At 35.6% G+C, this 23,303-nt stretch overlaps 1 protein-coding gene across 3 annotated transcripts in view; it reads right to left on the reverse strand.

Annotated features, from left to right (window-relative positions):
• LRP12 (LDL receptor related protein 12) overlaps positions 1-23,303 on the reverse strand; it is a 47,961-nt gene that overhangs the window by 4,225 nt on the left and 20,433 nt on the right. For 2 of the 3 annotated variants that reach the window (XM_071738181.1, XM_071738183.1), the window contains exons 2-6: positions 17,411-17,467; positions 10,324-10,459; positions 8,644-8,846; positions 2,389-3,490; positions 1,639-1,771 (exon numbers count right to left, since the gene is read on the reverse strand). In XM_071738181.1, coding sequence (XP_071594282.1) covers positions 1,639-1,771; positions 2,389-3,490; positions 8,644-8,846; positions 10,324-10,459; positions 17,411-17,467 — 1,631 coding nt within the window. The remainder of the gene's footprint in view (positions 1-1,638; positions 1,772-2,388; positions 3,491-8,643; positions 8,847-10,323; positions 10,460-17,410; positions 17,468-23,303) is intronic. The other variant, XM_071738182.1, reaches the window with a different exon arrangement.

Below are 23,303 nucleotides of genomic sequence, written 5' to 3' on the forward strand. Positions count from 1 at the left end.
GCATCTTTTAATGAAGATTATGAAAAAAATATTCTCCAAAATCCCCCTTTTTTAAACCCCTGTTAATAACTTAACACACATGCTTGTATTTCACTTTATTTACACTGAACTTCACTGTTCTCATGCTGTCATCTTCAGCTCCCTTCTAGAACCCTTCAGACAGCACAGGGCATACACAGCACAGTATCCAAACAATATTTCATACTCTTCCCTTCCAATAGTTCATTGAATAAGATTCAAATTCAAGCATATAAATACCTATGCTTAGTAGCTCTTCTTTCAACCCTTGAAAATCCAGCTCTGAAGGCATGTATCAGTTTTAGGCAAAAGAGCATTATATACAAACCAGAACAATCAAGATTAATTTCTTCACTGAAAGAACAGGATGTCCAGGGAAGTGGTTGAGGTTGCTGGAGGTGTTCAAGAGATGTGCAGATATGGTGCTGAGGGACATGGTTTAGTGGTGGGCTTGGAAGTGCTAGGCTAATGGTTGGACTTGATGATCTTAAAGGTCTTTTCCAACCAAAATGATTCTATGAATTTTCAGGAAATCTCAACTAGTTATCTTCAGTACTACACAGATTTGCAACCTTAAGATGCATATATTATGCTAAACAAAGAAAGCTGAACACTTCCTAACTTAATACTGACTCCCTCCCCTCGCCACATATTAAAATTTAATTTGAGCTTCATAGTTTATAGAATAGAATTTACATTGCCTCTTAAGCTTTTACTTTTACTGATGTTCTCTCCTTTGAAAAACAATTTTTTAACAATGCAGCTTGGCTAATTAAATAAGTGTAAACATTTCTATCATGGAATTACAGTGCTTGCGAACATGTATGTGTGAAAAACTAAGTGAAATCTATCTCAAAATAAGTGTAAATATATCAGTTTCAAACTCAGAAAAAACAACTCCCCTTCTTACAGTCTTATAACTGTTTTCCTTACATGTTCAGCAATATTAGCTAACAGTAAACTTAACTGTATTAGCTGCAACACGTAATACTAGCGAATGCCAACTCTAATACACACAGCACAGTTCCTTAGACTGAGTCTTTTCTTGTTTCACAAAAGAGATTATAACTGAAAGACATTTTCTTAAAAATTGAAAAGGTTCTTTTGATAGCAATTAATTCATCAACCAAATAAGAACTGTGCTAATGATCCAGAGAACCAAGCTGGCTAGACACTTTGTTACACATTTCTGCTAATGTTATATATTGCAGCCTGTACTTGTCATCACCTTTCCTATGCTTAGTGGGGATCATCATACCTAAACGCATGCATGGAACTACCACTTTGCATTAGAAGTCTCAATTCTTTCCCAAATTTCAAAGTCCTGGCTTGCAATCTTAACTTATACATCAACATAGAACATATAGCCAGATCTACCAATCTATTTTTTTTCCATGCAAGCAGAATTCTATAGTGTGCATTACTGGCATTAACTAGAAAAAAAAGCCTGCAGATAAAAATGTGTGGTGCTACTACATCAAGATTTTGTCTAATGGATAGTTCTTAGCATAACTGTATTCACCTGAAAGGGAAAAAAAGTAATGCTATAGAGCAAGTAAAATATCTTTGTTTCAGTCTCCTGAAAATCTAAGTGCTATGCCTGATATTTTGGAATGTTACCTGATTTGGTGAACAAACTGGAAAATCTTCAACTGGTGGAATTAAACCCTGGGCAATTAACTGTCCATAGGATGGAGGAGCTTCTCTTCTTAACAGTTCAGCCTCAACCCTTGACAAATGAGTTTCAAATGATCTTTTAAAGAGAAAAGAAATTTCATAATGCATAAGACTATGATGTATATACATATTTAAACTACATCAGACTATTACAGTCTGAAATAATAAATTTCAGCAGATGAATTTTTATTAATTTAATTGAAATTTAATTGACAAGGAATATAAAGCAAGTCTTTGCAGTCACTCCTATGGGTCTGTCCTGTTGAGACAAGAGTAACAAAATCAACCCAACAATAAATTCCTTTAAAAAAAATAAAACCCTGGGATAAATATAAAAAGACACCACAAAATATACTTGTATTATTTTATAAAAATTGAAGAAAGGTTAATACTGGTATGACATAGTCTCTAATAGAATCAACATGCTGTTAAATACAGAATTGAGACATTAGGGTGCAAAAATACAGTGCCTCCACGCTTCTTTTGGTAACAACATCTGAAAGATTCTCTCTCAATAATTAAGTGAACAGAATACTTATATTCCCTTTTAGCTAACTGTCAGAGAAGGAAGACTCTCTTTCGAAATCACATGCAACACTAATTGTATGTCAATAAAAATGTTTCAAGTATAAAAATAAAAGATATGAAAACAGTGTAAGACTTTAAGTTCTTGAGGCCAAGAGTTCCACTTACCTTCGCTCAAACATCCTGAGTGAGTACAATTTACAAGTACATCCCAGTGCAATGACAAGCAGCAATCCACAAATAAGACTCCCAATGACAGCTGCAGTTATTACTCTAGTGGGTACAATGACTGGGCAATTCTCTTCATCGCTGCCATCACCACAGTCATCTTGAGAATCACAAACCCAGCTCTCAAACACACAGCGGTTATTTTTACAATGAAAATTTCCTGGCTGACAGAAGAAACAGTTTTTTTCATCTGAACCATTAGGGCAATGATTCTGGTAGTTGCAGCGATCTGAACGAGGGTAGCAAACACCATTGCGAGAGCAGGGAAACTCATCTCTTTGGCACATGGTGCAGTTGGTTTCATCCCTGCCATTGGGACAGTGCCAGTAGCCATCACAGCGTTGCTGCTCCGTGTAGCAACCCCAGTTTCCACCACATGGGATTTCCCAGGGCAAACAGAAGCCATCTACTTGATAGGTGGCATTGAATCCTCTTGCAGCATTCACTTTATCAGCACAAAAATGTACTCTTATCTGTCCTGAAGATGAAACAACTGTGAGGGGAGCATGAGAATCAAATGCTGTTAGCACACGCAACAACCTCTGTGGATTCTCCTCTAGTCCATCATATATTTTGACATAGTCTCCAAAACCTGTACCATCAAGTTTAAAATCAGTGAATCGCAAAATTACTTTGCGGTGGTCACCAGTGTCTATCAGCCAGGTGCAGTTGCTTCCAGGTGGATAGAAGTCAGGATAGTTGGGAGAACTGAAGGTACCATAAAAATATTTTAACCACTGCCCACATGTTGGCACTTCACAGTCTATTTCATCTACTAGGTCAAGACAATCAATGTTACCATCACATTTTGATGATTCTGGAAGGCAAGTGTAAAGCTTGGTGAAGCGAGAAAGACACTGGAACTGCTTGTAAGCACAAGTTTGAAGGGAAGAAGCTGATGGGGGATTAGCTTTGGCACAGATTTCTTCATCTGAGTTGTCTCCACATTCATCCATATTATTGCATTTCCAGCTTTCTGGAATACACTTCCCATTAGCACAATGAAACTGGTCACAATCACAATTTGGTTCATCAGACTTCCCTGGAAGGAAAAAAAAGAATGATAAAAATACTCCTTTTTAGAATTCAGCACTTTATGGTTTGTGTCACCATGTAGTTCAAAAATGTCAAGTCTCTGTAAATCATCACAACTTGCAGTAAGTTTCGAGATCAAACATTTTTTTCAAGTCAGAATGCTGCCAGCACATCAGCATGAGCCTCAACCTTAGCTGCTTTTGGTCAAACAACCCAACCAAGAAAACAATGCTCATTCATTGTGACTGAAAAATCTGCCTTCTAAGGTGCAATAAGTCAGAAAAATAGCATTTCTCTCTTTTATCACTCAAAATACAGAAGTGTTTTGTCCCACAGTACCGGTTGTCTCCTCAAATTCCTTGTAAAAACAGACAGGCACTCTTCTGTTTTTGTAGGTTCCTACTTTTTACCAAAGGATTTATGGCAAGAGAGAAGCTGACAGTTGAGTATTACCACCAGCCAAAAACAAACCTCTGCCCTCACCTCTCCCACTGCTCCTGCCTCTCTAAGAGGAAAGTGCAGCCAATGCAGAAACATATTCTTTCCTGAACACAAAATTATACTTCAAAAGTTAAGGATCCAAGAAAAACATCAGTGTGTTTTTTTGTTGTTTTTCTGTGGTTTTGGTTGGTTGTTTTTTTTAGATTCTGCAAAAAAATTAGTCAAGACACACCTTTGGTTAAGAAAGTGTGGCCTACTGGCTACTACCACAATTGCAACATCAAGAATATTTTTTTCAAAGCTTTATTTATGAAGTTGCAACCATGTTAAACAGAAGCATAGCTGGGAAGGCAAGATGTTTCAGCTCTGCAACAGCTGAGCTGAGTCAACTACTGTTGTATCACCTATAAAAACCAATTGCAATTTCTAGCAATCATGGCAATGACTGTAAAACTGGCTATAAAACAAACTACTGTGGTCAATCCTCAAAAAACCCATCTTAAATACTCTGCAATGCAGATGGTGCTACACAGCAGTAATTCAGGAAATAAATTATATACTACATCTAAGTAACACTATGCTTTTGTTTTAAAAAAGAAACAGGAAAGTGTGGTGAATTTACTGAAATACAGACTTTCCCAGAAGGTTCCAAGTTGCATTAAAACAGAACAATTCAAATCCCTGTTCTATTGCTATTTTAGTGTTGTTGAGAACATTTGAAAGAAATGCTTTACCTTAAAATATTTTTTTTTAAAAGATGCAACAACATCAGCATTTGAAAACTTTCACAAATGCTAAGGCTTTAAAAAAATTAATCCAGGAAAAACATGAAACCAACAAGAATGAGAAAGATTTAAAGTACTGCTGGCTGAAGACTGCCAGTGATTAAGTTTTAGGAAACATTTATTTCATTAAGAAAAATACCAATAACAAATCTAGTTTAAACCATCCAATCTCTTTGTTCTGTTACACACACATATTTATACATCCATGTCTGTATGTCTGTCTGTATTTTTGTATATGCACTCACAGATACATGCACACACAATTCATATTAGTGCAGCAAATACTTAGGAAGGATTTTGACCTTGAATTTGAAACTTGGAAAAGTTTTTTTAGTCCTGCCTAAATTGAATGACTGTGTGCCCTAGGTGGAGAGGCAATACAGAAAATGTTTAGGAATAGTATTGATTATAATCAATCTCAATGCTTCTGCATTGCAGAACCTGGATAAAGGTTGAGTAGAAAGTTATAGCAATAAGCTGTAAATATTAATGGCAATACTGTGGTAATAGAAGAGGACACTATTTCAACCTAAGCTCTTCCTTCTGCAGGCTTTTAAACATCCTAGAAAAGAGCTGCCTACTTGATCCTGATTTAGTATTTTTAATCATTGATGCCCAAGTCATTACATCAAGAAAGTTTACTTATGAACCATAAATTAGAGTGGTAAAAATAAAGACATCTACAAAATAAGAAAAATGGAAGCTGTACCTCAAAGACTCCAAGACACTACAAGGTAAGTAGCAGAACCCATGTGCAGTTCTAGCCAAAAGGCTAACACAATCTTTATATGCATTTACAGTGAACATAAACCTCTGTACTTTTACTAACTTTGTTTTCCACTCTCTTATCACCATCAGTCTCTGTCCCATACTGATACAATTAAAGAGGCTGACAAATTAAAGAATGGGAGGAAGACAGCGGGCAGAAAGACAAATGACACAAAATTTAGTTTCTTGTCAATCACTGTTCCTCTCTGAAATGATTTTTTTGTTGTTTTGTTTGTTTAAAATTAAATGTCAATATTTACCTGGAAGATACTATTTATTTTACACAAGAATTAATTCAAAGAATTCACTATCTTCCACATTAGACTTGAACATGGAGCTCCCCAATGATGTCTTTCAGGCAATGTAATCTATATTTTCCATCATTCCAGCACAAGCAGGCCTATCGTATATCTTTGTAATTCAAGTATTTACTGGTTTTTCTCTTTTTTTAAGATCACATGCCACCTTTAAGAAAAGCCTTAAAAACTATGGATTAAATAATTTAATGAGATGTTACACTGAGCACTACTGCATAACTCTAATGATAAGAAATCTAACAACATAATTGCAAAGCTGAATGTATAGCAAAAACATTGTTAGTATTCCAGTAGACTCCTCTTCACACTGGAAAGCAGAAATGATCAGGCAATCATTAAAGCAGGTTTGTCAACTCTTCTCCTATACACAGTTCAATTTACAACATTAGAAGATTACTTTGATCACAGAGAAACCACAAGAATCACCAAGATCATTAAATACTTCCAAAGTACCATATCAACCATGGAGACTAAGCTCAAACAAAAGTTTCAACAAGATTCATTAAAAACCAAATGAACAACCAAAACAACAACAAAAAATACATACACCAAAAAACCCAAGAGACTCAAACAAACAAAAATTCAAAAGAAAAAAAATGGGGGGAACCCACTTAAAAACATTAAAGCCTTAATTACTCTAAACCAAGTACTTCTGTGTGATGCTAACAAGAAAAAAACAAGTAACAGAATAATTTTAGAAAAAAAGGTTATTGTTGAAAATGTTACAGAGGAAAAGAGAGGCAAGGATTTTCAGAAAAAATCTCCTAGAGCCTGTGGCTTGCCTCCTCAGCACACTGCACACCCTTATTCAAAATGTTCTTCCTTCACAAAGCTCTGGGACAGAGCACCCTCTTCCCTCTGCCTGCCAGGAGAGGGAGATAAGCAGAGCAGAATCAGGCAGTCACACGAGGTAATGTCCACTGTGTGTGGACAGTCAGTAAAACAGCAGTAAAGGATGACTCATTAGATCTCAGCTTTTTTTTACCCAGCATGGTTTTTGGTAGAAACAGTAAGCAAAACCCAGGTAGAACATTGCCCTGAATGCTGAGCCAGCATCTAAGGCAAGGCTCTGTTACTTCTGCCAACACTTGCTAACTGGCAGAGCTGAAGCATAGAGGAAACTTTTTTTGTAGGTATGAAAACAGGCCATAAAAAAGGACAAAAAGTCCTGGAAACTTCAGATTATGAAGGAGCTCTGACAAGGGGGAGGAAGCTGTTAAGTAAGAGTGCAGACTACAGAGCAGGGGTAAACATGGCTTAAGATAGAGGAGATCAGGGCTCATTTTATTGAATATTAGTGGAATAGTTTTACAGATGGATGGCAGTGGATAGCTGCAAGAGAGTATGAATTGTTTTATGGACAAACCGAGTTACAAATGCACAGGGATTGGGAGCAGGTTGGAGAGGGGAATATAGGTATACACTGAGAGAACAAGAGAACATAACCATTAAAACAAAGAGGAATTTAATTGAGTATTTTTGATCATCAGAATATAGAAAACCATGATCGTACTATTACATAAAATTCTCTTACCTCTTAAAGCCAGAAAAAAGTTTGGAACTGTCCTTTACCCATGAACATCTCTCTCCACTCTTTTGGCAACAGCTACTAGAGTAAAAACTGCCCACAAAACAGTCTTAAACTATTACTATTAGTAACTAGCTTATATTGCATACTTAGATTACCAATAAAAATGTTTCTTGTACAAAACCATGTCTACACTTGACTAGAGTAATTGATCATGTTAACAGATTTTTAAATTGTTTTTTAAGAGTGTATTTTACGATAAATAATGATGCAAATGTAAAAAAAATCCTGCCATTTCTTCTCTCGTCCTACTTCTGCTACTCAGAAGACTACCAAACTACTTTAACTATTGATTTTGTTCTGATGAAAAAATTTCAAACCTTAAACTATGCTAAAAAACCCTTCCAACTCACCTAGTATTAATATTGAGCTTCCCCCCACCCAAATCAATCACTCTACTTGTTACTGTGAACACGAATTCCCACTTAGAATCATAGAATCATAGAATAGGCTGGGTTGGAAGGGACCTCAGAGATCATCAAGTCCAACCCTTGAACAACTACCGCCACCGTCACTAGACTATGGCACTGAGTGCCATATCGAGTCGCTTTTTAAATGTCTCCAGGGACAAAGAGTCCACCACCTCCCCAGGCAGCCCGTTCCAATGTCTGATCACCCTTTCCGTGAAAAAATTCTTTCTAATATCCAATCTGAACTTCCCCCAGCACAATTTAAGACCATGCCCTCTTGTCTTACTGAGAGTTGCCTGGGAAAAGAGACCAACCCCCGCCTGGCTCCATCCTCCTTTCAGGGAGTTGTAGAGAGCAATGAGGTCTCCCCTGAGCCTCCTCTTCTTCAGGCTGAACAGCCCCAGCTCCCTCAGCCTCTCCTCATAGGATCTGTGTTCGAGTCCCTTCACCAGCCTGGTTGCCCTCCTTTGGACCTGTTCGAGGACCTCAATATCCTTCTTGAACTGAGGGGCCCAGAACTGAACACAGTACTCAAGGTGTGGCCTTACCAGGGCTGAGTACCTCCTCCAGGGGCAGAATCACCTCCTTGGACCTGCTGGTGACGCTGTTTCTGATACATGCCAGGATGCCATTGGCCTTCTTGGCCACCTGGGCACACTGCTGGCACACTTCAAATAGATGAGTTGTGTATGGGATTAAAATAATCTATGCAACACATACTTTCAGTAAGCCTTGAATTGATGCAGGAAATGTATATAGTGTACTGTACCCTGCTAAGAGGAAGTAGTTCTTGAAAGGGCAAACAAAAAAATGAAACCATGATACTTAACTAGGTATCATTTGAAACATACCAGCAAAGTAGGCTAATCTGAAGCCTTTTCTGGAGATGCTATCATCTGAATGAAACCTGATCCAAACATGATCCTGTGAAGAGATGTATGGTGAAGGAATGGAGGAGCCACATGCTCTGTAGCCTTCAATATTCTTGTAGCTTCCAATTGTTAACCAATCCGAGCTGCATCGTCGGGATCCCTCAACATCAAAATCTTGAAAGCTGGGGAATGGGGGTAAGAAGAAAAAAAGAGGTCAAAATTGCTACCAAACTGAGTATTACACAACCAAGCTGATGAACTGTTACACATACAAATGGAAATTGGCTGTAAACTCTTTTCTTGTCTGAAATAAAGAGAACAGCCTCTTCCTATATAGGAATAGGATTCAGCCTTCTGGTGATGACACTTTTATGAAGACAGCAAGAAACTATTCTGTTAAAGAAAATATTGCATCCACTACCTAAAGAAGCTCAGTTTTGTTATTAAAAAATCCATCTAAATTCATCTAAAAATAAAATTAAGCAATTCTCTGAGATTGTCTTAATGAGCCTTATTTAACGATGTTCCTATACTACACTAAGTTTTTTTATTTAACCCAAATGTCATCAGAAATCTAGTTAATGTGGTATGACTTGACATTATAAATATAGCTGAATTGCTCAGAACTGTGATTTCACATAAGATTTGCTCCCAGTTGCACTACTCTGTCACCCATTAGGTTATGTCATGGAATGTCACAGTATGGCTACAGCTTTATCAAGACATGCTGCCATGGTAATGAAGTATGAAGGGAAGACAGTCTGGGTAAACAGGTCAGTCCAGACATTACAGCAGTAAGCCAGAAATGAAATGTGAAAAGTATGCTAGATAGATGAGTGGAAGAAAACAATGTGTGAGAAAACAAAAGAAAAGTTTTATGAAAAATAAACCGTATGAAAAAGTGCAGAAAGCATTCTAGTAGATGAACAGATAAACTCTAGGTACTTTACACTGCTTTTATGCAATATTTAGTAGAAAAACTGCTTAAATTAAAAAGCAGAATGTTTAAAAAGTGTCTGATACCAAAACAAGTACTTCATAGTGCAGTGCTGCTTCGTAGTTCAGGAGATCTATATTGCAAATTTAAGTAAACCTGCAGCCAATGCTTCACCAGCCTGTGAAGCAGCACTGATTTACATCTTGATGCCAAAACAAGCCTAGATTTCCTTAGTGACAGTAATGAGGAATGAACTGATGAGAACTTGAACCTACGATACAACTTTTTCACATGACTTTTAGAAAAGTTATAAGGTGAGTGAAACTATGAAGAGCTCCCTGCACCAAAAGTCAGTTATTTCCAAAACTGCAATCAGAGCTGTTGAATACATCATTACTATACTCCTTCACATTTAAGCACAACACGAGACTTTATAGCAATAGAATATTACAGAGATTGCCCTATGCATTTTTAATACAAAATTATTGTATTTCAGAGATGTTAAATAAATGAGCACACAGAAACTTTCTAGTCACCAGCTCTCCAGTTGAAAACAAATGCTATCTGGCTGCGTAAGACAACTCGTAAAAGGAAAAGCAGAAAACAAGACAAAACAGAAATCCTACATTGAGAGGAAGGAAGAAGGAATTGTAAAATTGGCATTTATAAATGCTCAGTTACTACTTCTTTAATCCACGTGGTTAATCCTGGAGCACTCTTACCTTATAGTAATGATCTCTCCTGGGTTTGCATGGATGTACCAACTACAGTTGATTCGGGCAGGGTACTCAGAGGGCCATCCTGGACTTGTGATTGTCCCACTTGGTGATCGAATTTGTTCTGGAATATCCCCACAAGCTAAAAAATGCATATATATTGAAAGCAACTTGATTAAAGTAATTTTTTGAAAAAAAAAAAAAAAAACAGCTGGACAAAACCCAATCAACACTTATCAGGGAAAATATCACACTTGGATGAGGTAGCAATAAAAACAGGATGTAAAGAAGTTCATAATGGACACAGGTCACAACATGTCAGCCAAAACATTTTTCCAATGCTACCAGTGCAAAAGTTTAAACTAATGCCAATTAGTACTACAGATTAAATAAGATTACTCAACAGGCTTAGTATAACTTCATTAGTAATGTGAAAGATTTTTCCATTTCCTAATCTTATTTTGAGCCTTCACAAAGTCTAATTTCAATTTACCTGTGCATTTATACTTTAATGAAAAAGATGCATTAGAAAAAGAAAGAAAAAAAAAAAAAGTGAAATAATCAAGTAGTTGAAATTTCCTATCTTAAGATGCCTGGCCATCATTTAAATACCCACTATCAACCCTTAGCATGGAAATCATCTTTATACACATTATTTCAAGGCTTAGAAGGCAAAGAGTACTGACTGCAGCAGACTTCGTTTATAGATATGAGAATTTAGGTTTACAAGAGATTATTCTTAAGATGGACTTGAGTAAATGATGTTCTGATAATGGACTAGAAAGCTTGTCTTTATAGGACTAATTCTACGCAACTGAAATAACTTAGCCACTTGCATTCTTACTTCATTATAGGTTTAGCTTTCTTCATTGGCTGTAACTCATCGATTGTTCATTCTCTACTAATTTTATTTCAAGAAATGTATTTATTTTGGTGGTTTTGTTTCACTGTTGTTTCCAGCACTACCTTAGCAGCCTTATATCCAACACCTGTCAAATAGTATATTCACAACCTCTACATACATAGCAAGGATAGAATACTCTTGCTACAGAGCCTGGAATTATAAGGAAGTTTCAGAGGTCAGAAAATACAAAAATAATTGCCCTCTGTGCCCTTATTCTAAAATTTCCTCACTGCTAGTCCAAAACTTGTGGGCTCTTGAAATCTATTGGTAGCACAATCAGTTACATACTTCATTTCAGCACAAGAACTATTACAAATTTTCATTATTGTCTGATGATCAAAAGCTTTGTGATTTTAAAACTATTTTAAAATTTATTAAAAGTTTTTTTTCTTAATTTTTAAGTAAATGATTAAAATAACCAATGTGGACTGATGCAGTGAACAAAGACAACTGCATCTGTAATAGTGCAGAAGTTGTAATAACATAACTTGTAGTCAGGTTATTTTCTTTGGTTTTATCCACAATCAAGTATTTAGGATCATTTTTCAAGACTACAGGGACCTGAAATTGCTAACTGTAATATAATAAAAATTATACCCTTAAGAGATTAGTATTACTATAAAATATTTTTACATAGCAGAATAGAAATGTATTTCTAAATACAGGCTTAAAAGGATTGAAAGAAAAATGTAGAAATATGCATACAATTTCTGAATTAGCTTAAAAACAGAAATATAGAAACAAATTTAAAACCCAGTAAATTTACTGCTTTCACATGGAGCTGGAAAATATTGCTTTAAATAGTTTCTCATGTTTCTTATTAGACCTTCATTCATGCTGCACATTTAACTGTTAACATACTTTACCTGTAGGATATAGGACCTGTCCTAATATCTAGGGAGGAAAGAGTCTTACAGTACAGAAAGTTATAATTTTATTTGAATATTCAATCAACTATTTCCTGGAAACTTTGTTTTAATTTTGAGCAAACCCTATAGGTGGTGCTATAACACCATGATATTTTGATACACTACTCCTGTATGAATGGTCTGGATATACTTTACATGTGTTCAGACAAGAAATGGAAAGACTGGAAAGAAATACTGGTTATTTATAATTAAATGACAAAGTAAAATAGCATTTTTAATAGCTATGAAACCAGAACACATGCAAAAAAAGTATATGTAAACCATATATAACAAGCCTGCAGATGCTAGCAAGCAATTCCACACACCTCTTGGTTACTACTGAAACTGTTGTCAGCTTATATAATAAGTTACCTTCATACTGTTGCAACATTAATCTGGCTTTAGCTATTTAAAAACTGCTATAAAAGACTCTGTCACTGAGAACTACTGAGGAAGCTTTTAAAGTTGCCTGACAAAGAAAAACCTTACACTAGAAGATAAAAATAACCTATTCAATCTATGTTTCTTCATCCAGTTTGATGAAGTTCACCTCCGAAAATCTAACTATGCTACAAATATAAGTAAAGCACATGCCTCCAAACACTGATAGCAACTGTAAAGTTACTATGCAATTACCTTTACAACTTCCATGCTGGCACAGTGCACCCCAACAACTATCATTTACTCAATCCAATCCCTACAACAGAATAAGCAGCAAATTTACTTGTTAGAAGAGTCCAAGTGGAAGAAAACAAAAAGCATTCATGACCATGATAGTATTTCCAGAGCACCCTGAAAACTTCCACTTTTACTCAAATTGAGGGGTTTTTTTAGCCTTTTTGTTTTTGGTTTTTGGTTTTTGTTTGTTTTGTTTTTTCCTGTACTAGCCATATCCAAAAATATGACTATTTTCTGCACTATCCAGCATGGGAAGAATACAACATAGGAGGATATAAGGAAATAAAAATGATCACAGGCACTAAAATAGAGTGAGGAACACTGTACTTCTGCTGCAGAAGAGGCAAAAATCAAACTGAAGAAAGTATGCATCTGAGAAACGGGTTCAAAAAAGAATAGCCTTGAAAAGGGAATTACAGCTTCCTTAACTTCAGGTTAGCTACATCAGCTAAATGTACTTATATACTTTGTACACAGTCATGCACTGAAATCTTATAATTCAGGAGACGAAATCTCCCATTTGCTTATAAAGTGTGTAAAGGTCAAGACCAACTGTGCAGAAACTGCACTTCAGAAGTGCTCTCATTTTGAGAGAGAATAATTTCTCAAAGATTTTTAAGATCAAGGATAGCCTTTTGAAATAAAACAAGTTTTAAAGGGAATCTACTATGTAAAGATAATTGCAAGCCTTCTAAAATCTACGCCTGACCCTCTGGGTCAAAAAGCATGTTTTTTCTAGAACTTTTGAGAATTTAATGCAACATTTTATTCATGTGTTTGTAAACATGGAAAATGTTAGCAACATCAAGATGTGCAAAGGAATCAAAAAACAACTCAGGTGACAGCGTATGTATGAGCAGAGGCAAGCATCTTTTCACTAATTTGTGGGAATTTACACTTCTAATTTCAATTACTTGTGGCTGTGCAGGCGTATGTCACAAAGGTCAGTTATGTTTATGGGAAAGCAAAAGTACAGAAAAAACTGACTAGGTCTGGAATTATTTCTTAAAATTATTAAAAATCCATAAGAAAACACCAGAATAAAAATTAGAGTCAGGAAAAAGGAGTTTGTAAATGAGTTTAAGAATTTGTAAGTGAGAGAGAAGCACAAAACAAACTGAGAAGGTTGCACAGAGAAGCAATGATACATAGTGATGTATGCCCAAGATGTTTATATATCTCAAATTTATGGCTATTAAGATATTTGGGTGGGAACAAATCCCTTCTGCACAACTAATTGTATATGGGTGTTGTCTCTGCCTACATTCCTCTCAGTCTACCTATATTCTTTGGAAAAATACTGCTCATCTATCTCCTGTTTTCAAATTCTTTCCTTTGTAGCCTTTTTTTATTAACAGTCTGTTTGCAATTACATTTCTTACTTTGCTATACTGTTCAGTAAATTTCAACACTGTAATTAGAACTGGAGATGTTTCATAAAAGTACAAATAATGGTTAAAAAAAACCTGCTGAGAGGATAAGCTGTGCACATGGTTTTCTGATGTATATGGGTTTTCTTCTTGATTTAAAAAAACCCATATGCAACAGTTTTCCTTACTCCTTTCTTCCTGAAATGTGTCCATTGCCCCACATTACCAAACATGACAATAAACTACCTATAGGGTGTTGATTGCTAAACGGAAGAGAGCCCATGAAAACTTTAGGGTACAAAATTGAAGTTATAACAAAAAAAAATAAATAAGAAACCTATGCAAAAATTCTGTAGTAAGATCTAGAGAAGTGAAGTACCTGTAGTAACAGTGAACAACATGTCAAGGAAAAAAGTCACTTCAGAAAAGCAGGGAGAGGGAGATTAGGGATTTATCTTCACAGTAATGCCAGGAGATTAGTTTAAGAGATAAAAGAATTAGCTTTCAATGTGAACCACAAGATGATAAGGTATGCATTATATTGGACATCGTAAGGACATGAATGCAGCTGGATAAATGATCTGAAGGTGTTTAAAACAGCTTAGAGTAAAAAGAGAATAATGTTGTGATAAAGTCTAAATCATGAATAGGGAGGATAATTATTGCATTTGTAACTCTCAGGAGCCACTGAAAGTCTTATTTGGAGAACTAAGGAGAAAGAAAGCATAGGAATCTTTGCCTCCAGGTCAAGCTGTAAAGCTCTCATTTATAAATGCCCTTTGCTCTGCAATACAGAGGTACACTCGGTTAAAAGGGGTAATTTTTTTTTTAATTGTTATGAACAAATGGTTTCACCACTGACAAAGTTCTTTAAAATGAGTGAAGGTGGAGGGAGAGGGTGGCAGAGATCAGTTTTGCAGATGTGACAACTGTGATGCAACATACCCCACAGAAAGACCTGAAAATATTTCTTAGTTTTTCAGGCATAAAGACTTTCCTCCAGTGCTGGCTTATACACAAGACCACACTCCATTACTGCTGTTGGTAGAAAAAGCATGCTCATTTATTAGAGATGCATGTGTAACCTGGCAGATATAATATACAGCAGAAGCATAAATACCAAAGATCACACAAAGATCTGTGTTATTAGAACATAATTTAGTAAGTTAGGTCATGTAGCTTTACAGCAGTAACATGACAGGAAATCTACCATCAAACAATTATTTAATTTTAAATTCCTTCTCAGTAGCAACTGTCCAAGAAAATCACTTGCTTGTTTTCAACACCAAGTTAGAGTTGGATTTAGAAAGATTAAAGGCCAGATGTCTTTGTTTTTATTTTACAGACCCTCTGCTTAAAATTCTGATAAATAAAGAGCTGCCCAGGTATGCTTGATGAAATAATCTGCAAGTTCAAAAACATGTTTGGGAGACTCTCATTGTTTCAAAGTAACTCATAAATAATTTAAATCCATCCCCATCTTTTATGCTTGGGCCATACACTTAAGATGTACATACAAAGAACTGTAAGGAAAATGCCACCGGGTCTGCCTACACACTTTCTTCAGGTTTTCATTAAAAGATCCCTCCCATCTCTATTATCTCAAAATCTTTAAGAGTACATTTATTCTTCCCCATCTGGAAAGCTATTTTAGAACACAGGACTGAAAGAATTACTTTTGTATTTTGTTTATTTATTTTAATTGACTTTTAAATGGAAGTCCTCACTGGATATTTCTTCTCAGCAGTAAAAGGTCTGTCTACCAGTTGGCTGTTATCTTGCATAAAAAGTACATTGTGTTCTCCTCTTCTTGGAACTCCCTATTCAAGCATGCTGGCCAAAGTACTGAAAGCAGAGTCAAAAATTCCATTCACCTCTTGCCCAGCAGGTGCTTTTCTGCCTCTACTGTGACCTGTGACAGGACTGCTGCAGTAATTAAAGGCGTGAAGGGCTGTTAAGATATATCCTAAAAGCTGCAGAGGCAGATTTTGGGCTGTGTATCTGTACTATCCAATCTCAGCAACATTGTCCCAACAACATCAAGTACCTGTGCTATTATTTATTATTTACAGTGTATATAATGTACTATGTATGATACCTGATGTATTATTACTGTTAAAAAGCAACAAATTCGTCATGATGAAGCACAAGACTGTATCTCAAAAACCTTCTAGAACTAAACTGTTGACAGCATTTGAGTGGCATACAATGCAAATGAAAAAGAAGGTAGTATGGTTTCACAAAGACCACCCATTGGCAATACATTTATCTAAAAATTTATCCATGTGCACAAATAGCAATGGAATGTTTGAAGCGATACTGCAAGGATAACTACAAGATGTACAAGCTATTGTCTAAAAGGACAAGTTTTCATTTTGACTCTTATTTAGAAGAAAGGTGTGAAAATCTGCTTGATTTCCAGAGATCAGTGGCAGCTTCCCTATTAAAAGAACCAAATTTGTATCCTTCTGCCCACAGAAGAGCTTTTATCTCATTTACACATGTTCTGAGTACAGGTATAACAAAACACAGGGAGCAGCTTAGCTGACACTGCTGAGCAAATGAAGAACAAAGACTGCACTGGCACCACCTAATGCTTTAATGGACACAGTCACATCACTAACACAGAATAGTTTCAGCCATGGCTGCTGCCCAGAAAAGGCCTAAAATGACTTCCTGGAAGAGAACATGGCAACATTTAAGCAACCTGCACTGCTTTTATGCCCCATATACTCCCAGTGTCTCATCAGCTTCTCAGTTTTGTGAGTTCTAAAATTCTTTTTTAATTCTGCTAAGGAAACTGCAGTCCTGTGTGCAGTATTTTCAGTCACTGCTTCAATCTAGTCAGGTGAAACACTTAACTTCAGGATTTATATTATTTGATAATAGCAGTGTCCAAAACTACATTTCAATAAAGTTCATTGCATAAAAACTTAACTATGGGAAGAAAACGTCTATTCAAGTTAAACCAACTTTTCTTTTAGTTCAGTGTTTGTATGGAAAAATAATTAAGCAGTCCACTTAGAAAGGCATAATCTGTTCATGAGCATGCAGGTATCAATTTTATCTTATGAGAATTTTTCCATGTTCCAGTTGCTTCATTCCTTATTACATGCTGCAAAAGGCAGTAATAATTTTTATAGCCAAATATCTCTTCATAAGATACCAGGTGGCTTTCAATATTTACTATTTAAGTCATGCATGAAATTTAAACATTACAAAAAATGACTTACCCGTTGACACTCCTGAAATATGCACATTTTCAGAATGTTCTGCAAGAGCACCATTTCCTAAAATTAAACATAATGAATAAGCTAATTTCCAAGATAAAATTTGTAAAAATTCTTCAGATACCCTCTTACAGAACAGAAAGAACAAAACTCAAGTCGTTTTAATTAATATTAAACATTAAAGGTCCTACATTCATTTTATGATAAAACTTAAAGAAAAACTAGAGAAATAGTTACTACACAATGAAAATAAAATCCAAGCAGTGTACTAGGAACAATTATATATATACTACAAAGCTAAGGAACAAGAGACCAATAGTACCAAAGAGTTTTGAGAAACTTCAGGCATTTTAGACAGTAGATTTTGCATTATTTTGCATAAAATGCTATTTTTTTTTTCAATAGAGATTTATTTCAATGAATCTTCACCATCCCCTCCTGGATCAAGGTTTATGAGTAAATGCCATGCAAATAAGGACATCCAAATGAAGACATATTGCAGCTGATACCCTTTATTCAGGCAGGTAAAGCCAGAAAACATCCCTTTGAGAGTAACCCCCTTTCAATGTTCATTAAAACTAAGTACACTTGCAAACATGAGCAATGAGACCCATGTGGTCACCAAGAGTTAGAGACAAAGAAGTAATGCCTCCAAATCTAATGCTACTTTATATAGCTCCAAAGTAAAAGCAGTCTGCTAAAGAAAATATGTTTGCTGACAGGTGGTAGCCCTGTACAAGATAAGAGAGATCAAGCTGTATTTCTACATATTTCTCCTACTTAACAGCTCTCATTCTACTCTTCTTTATTTAACATCTTTTCTTTTAACCTTTACAATAAATTTTTAATAAAATCTTTTAGGTATTTCAGGACGAGAGAGCTACTTTCATAAATAAGCTCTATTGAACACAGGAAGAGAATCTAAAATGTAAAATACATCACAAAGCAAATTTTAAAACCACAGGTCTGAAGCTATCAAAGTTCTGTAATGCTGAAGATTTGTCACATCAGACAGATTTTCATACATGTAAAATCACCTGTCTGCCAGCACAGCAATGTACAGAGATACGTTTGGATAACAAGAGCTATAAACACATGAAGAAAATTCCTTCTGTACCAAGCTTCAAAACTTAAGTTGATCCAGTTGATCCTAAGCAAGCATTTCAATGCTCCTCCATTACCATGGTTACAAAGAAACTGTTTCAGAAATTACTTCCAAGGTTGACATCAAATGAACAAAGACATACTTATTTACTTCCTAAAGACATAACACAGTTAGAAACCTGCTGTAGAAAAACAGTAAGTCTAATTTATCTTTTAAAATAATAATTTCTTGGGCTCTTTAAAGTGACATACTTCCCTCACCAACTGGATGCATTCATTTTGCTGCATGTATTTACATACCAATTTGCTTTGTCTCAATTTTTATAAAAAATCTACACTGTAGCAATTCCCTTCAATGCTCAAAAGACAGAAGTATTTTAAAACAAAACCTTTTTCAAATACTAAATGAGGAAATATTTTCCAATCAAATTGTTTACAAAAGTAAAATGTAGCAATAAGTTTTAAAAAGCAAGTCTCCAAATGATTTCTCCATTTTGCATAGAAATTCACAATCCAAGGAGCATTTGCTGCTCTGACTTAATGTCTTAAATAGCACCTATCTCTAAATTTACAAAATGAACATCATCTTTGCCATAGTGATTTTACTTGTACCTGATTTCATAAAAGCACATTCCTGATTGTCTTGTTTTCTATTATTTCCAACAACATAAGGAAAACATTAGCACATTTCTAGACCTCTTGTTTAGGTCAAAAATAGCTTATTGGTATTTCACCTTTCCATTTGCAGTTGGGGTTATTTACACATTTCGTATTTTAATAAGCATAAGCAACTATTTTTGTAGCTGCTATTGAACACTGAAATGGACACCATAACAAAAAAAAAATTCACAAACATTATGAAGTATGAAAAACCCTGAAGAAATTACATTGAAGACAATATCTCAGCAGTTCTGATAAATATAACAAACCATGAAAACACTGACATAACATTTCAATGATGGAAAGAAGCAATGTATGTATAAAAAAAGGATGAAACCCCTACAAATCAGTAACACTGAGAAGCTTATTAAAATGGGAACTCACACCCAAATCCTACACACACCGACTTATAATTAAGGGGTTCAATTAAGAAATCTTAAGCAAATACACAAAACCAGAATGCTTTATCTTCCATCCAAATATACTTTATGATCTAACAATTAATCTATTGAGATAAAAAGATGTCACATTTATTGTCAAACTACAGTGACTAGTCAGAAGCAGCATTAATGTGTGATAACGCAGCTTCCATTCAGATCCAAGTGCTGTGGTATCAAAACAAGGTGATTCTTTCAAAATTACTGCCTTCCCAATAATCGTTACATGAAAGATAAACCTTAACCTGTCAGATTATTACTTAATTTTTTATTGGAAACTGTCACTGAAATAGTCTGCTCAGATACCATTTAAGTGTTAGTAACTGCTGACAACTTTATGAAATTTTTAGGCACTGATTCTTACATGAACTCAATTATGTCACATGGTCCTATATAAACTCATTCCAACAGAATAACAACACATCTATTGCTAAGAAATCAATAGATATAAGATAACAGGTCCATAATTACAATAAACTATAGGAACACAATTATCTTTGAAATTCCTGTTAGTCTAATACAGCAGAGTACAAGTACCTAAAAAAAATTCCTAGGTCATGAGTATGCTTTCATATTTCTTAATGTTTTAAAGAAATATTTTCTACTCATTTATATTTGTACCAGAAATTTTAAATTGAAACAGATTCCACCTAACAATGGTTTGCCCATATGACTTACAGAAGCTGCCAAAAGTCTGTGTCATAGCACAGCACTGTAAGGCACACCAAGAAGATCTTGCATGGATCCATTCTACCTGCAGGAAACCCAAGAAACTAAGTTTGTTTTTTAAAAACATCTTCCTCCACTTTGTTTTTTTCTTTTTCTTTTAAATTTCTTTTAAAAAATCACCCGTGTAAGCCAGACTATATCCACCTCCTATATAACCTCTTATAAACACATCAAACAGATCACTTATGTTAAGTGCTATTAAACAGAAAAGTATGTGTACTTCAGTTCTGCATCTCAAGATGGTCAGCAACTGCATTTAAGTTAAATTAAAATGAACATGTCTCAAGATGAAAAGGTGTTAACTATGTTTTTTTTTCTTTAAAAAAAAAATAAAAATAGATTTTTTGATAAATAGGATCCAAGATATGTTAAACTACTGGTAACCTACAGATTAAACAAAACGTGGGAAGTACTTTTAATGGCTTTCTACCTGAGAGCACAAGTTTGTTGCCACCATTGCTGGTAGTATCTCTTAAATTAGACTCTTCATATATGAGTGTGTCTACATATGGACTAATCTCCAATTTCTGAGGTGCCTTTCTGTCCTGAATAACTATAAAAATCGATTTTCACAGTTTCAACCAGAAAAAAAAAATAAAAAAGATTCCATTTTCACAGCACAAAGCCAGTCCCTTTTGATCTTTGTCAGTTTATTTATCCCACCCGGATCCTCCACGTTTAGACACTGGGTTGTTCTGGGAGCAGGCAGGAACAGACAACAGGTAGTGCCACAAGCACTTGTATTAATTCCTTTTGATATGTATTTCACAGCTGACTGACCACAGAAACAGGCTGGATGACACTAGGTTTGCCTTCAGGTTTTCCAGCAGTTGGAGCTCTTCTCCCCTATCAGTCTACATGAGGGGATGTTAAATATCCCCCATGTCACCCTGAAAAACCCAACACACTCACAACATGAATTCCAAACATCCTGGTACCAAGATCCATGAACCCTGTAGTCTCCTGAGTCTTGAGAGGAGAACAAAACTATGCGGAATATAAAAAACCATGGCCTAGGAAAGTATTTAACTCACTAACATCTCAGTTTCATCACAGACAGAAAAATAAACATAGGCCTGGGGAGCAGGTTTGTCAACAAGGAAAGCATTAAAGAGCAAACACACCAACCAAACTCCAGAGGAAAAAGTATAAGGGAAAAGTATGGAAAAAACAAAGCTTTCACACTTGAAAAATATTACAGGTTTGGAAATTTGCCAGTTTCTATTATTTGAAGCCCAGACAGTAGCAATGATGGACTTTTGTGGAGGCTAACATAAGGGCAACTCCCATATATTCCTCCTTTCCATAGCCTACACCAGTAGTACAAATGCACAGTGAAGTGATGAATATTGTCATAGTGCACCCAAAAATTGGTATATGTGATTTTGTCCACTATGGTAAAAATAAAATTTTATTACCTCAGTTTGGAAGAACAACATGTATCTTAGGACTCAGTTAAATCCAGATTGTGTTTTAAGGAGAAATTAACTTGACTGTGAAACAAAAAATTCAAAGAAAAAAATAATCCAGTGGCAAACCGCACATTTAAGATGTATTGATTTTTGCTGTTGGACTACTTACTGTCCACAAAAAAAAAAAAAAGTCACACACACATTATCTCCATTGAACTTAAATTCTTTTATATCAAGATTAAATTAAGCCTCTGCCATCAGCTATAACAGCCAAACTACAACCTTTCTATAAATAGAGTTGCATAAAGTGAGGAACTGCTGTAACTGAATGACTACAAAAAGAGCTTTTTCTAAACTACCTTGAGTTTAAAAGGTACTGTGGTACATAATGAATGCTGCATAAACAGAACAGACAGGATATTTCTACTGAACTGCAATTACAACAAATCAACACTTCCTGTGTATCACATGTTTCTGAACACCCTTTATCATGGCACATCTTCAGCTTGCTTTACTTTTAGACAATGTACTTCATAATCAAACTCCCTTTCTTCAACCAACTCCCTCAATTCCTGTCCACTCCATACATTACAAAGAGTAAACTTACCTTGTTTACGCTGCCTCTTGTCACCTGAACTTATCTTGCATTAATCTGCACCAAATTTTGCTTCTAACTGACCAAGTGTGGATGATGCCACCAAAATAAGAAACTTACTATAAATTCCACGGACAAACTGGTGCTGCCTTACACATAACCCCACTAAAGAGCCACTTTGCCATAGTGCTATGATGCCCTAGCCCATAAATAGAAATATCTTTCCTGATCTAGAGATATGGGAGCTAGAAGCACTCACAATGCCTCTCTATTATTCCAGCATGCTTCTGCTAGCATGTGTTGTGACAGTCCCAGCCAGTGGACATCCCACCCACTCACTTCCAGCACATCTCCAACCACAAGTTGTGCAGAAACCAGCTCCACCTGAAGGTGCTGTGTGACAGAACCACAGTCACACTCATTTGCAGAGTCTGTGGGGTAAAAGTGCAAAGGTTAACTGCCTATCAGTCATACCCGTGGTTAATCTAAAGTCAGGATGTTACAGCTCAGAGTAAGGCATGCAAGAGATCAACAGAAAAGCAAGTACTACCACCCTCCTCCAGATAAACTAGGTGATAAACCAGGTGATCTTTAAAGGTCCCTTCCAACTCATTCTATGATAAAAACATTAGTTTAGTACCTAACACTAACCCAAATTACTATACCGAATTATGTACATGGCAGGTCACATGCAGTTAATGAGCCAAAAAATTATGTAGAGTCCTCCTCAGTCTTTTGACTTATCATTTATAAACTCCTCACTGCCTGAACACTTTTTGCACATATATTTGTTACAACTATTGTGCATTTAGAATTAAATGCATTAGCTTCAGGATTTAATGCTGTAACTGCACCAAAGAGCTACATATCCATAGGTATATGGCCATACTGCTGCCAAACTCTCCTGTACTGCAGAAAGAGTATTACACAGTAAATTAACATTGTGCAACTGGGGGGGG

Source organism: Heliangelus exortis, chromosome 2, assembly GCF_036169615.1.
Source record: "Heliangelus exortis chromosome 2, bHelExo1.hap1, whole genome shotgun sequence".
NCBI classification, from domain to species: domain Eukaryota; kingdom Metazoa; phylum Chordata; class Aves; order Apodiformes; family Trochilidae; genus Heliangelus; species Heliangelus exortis.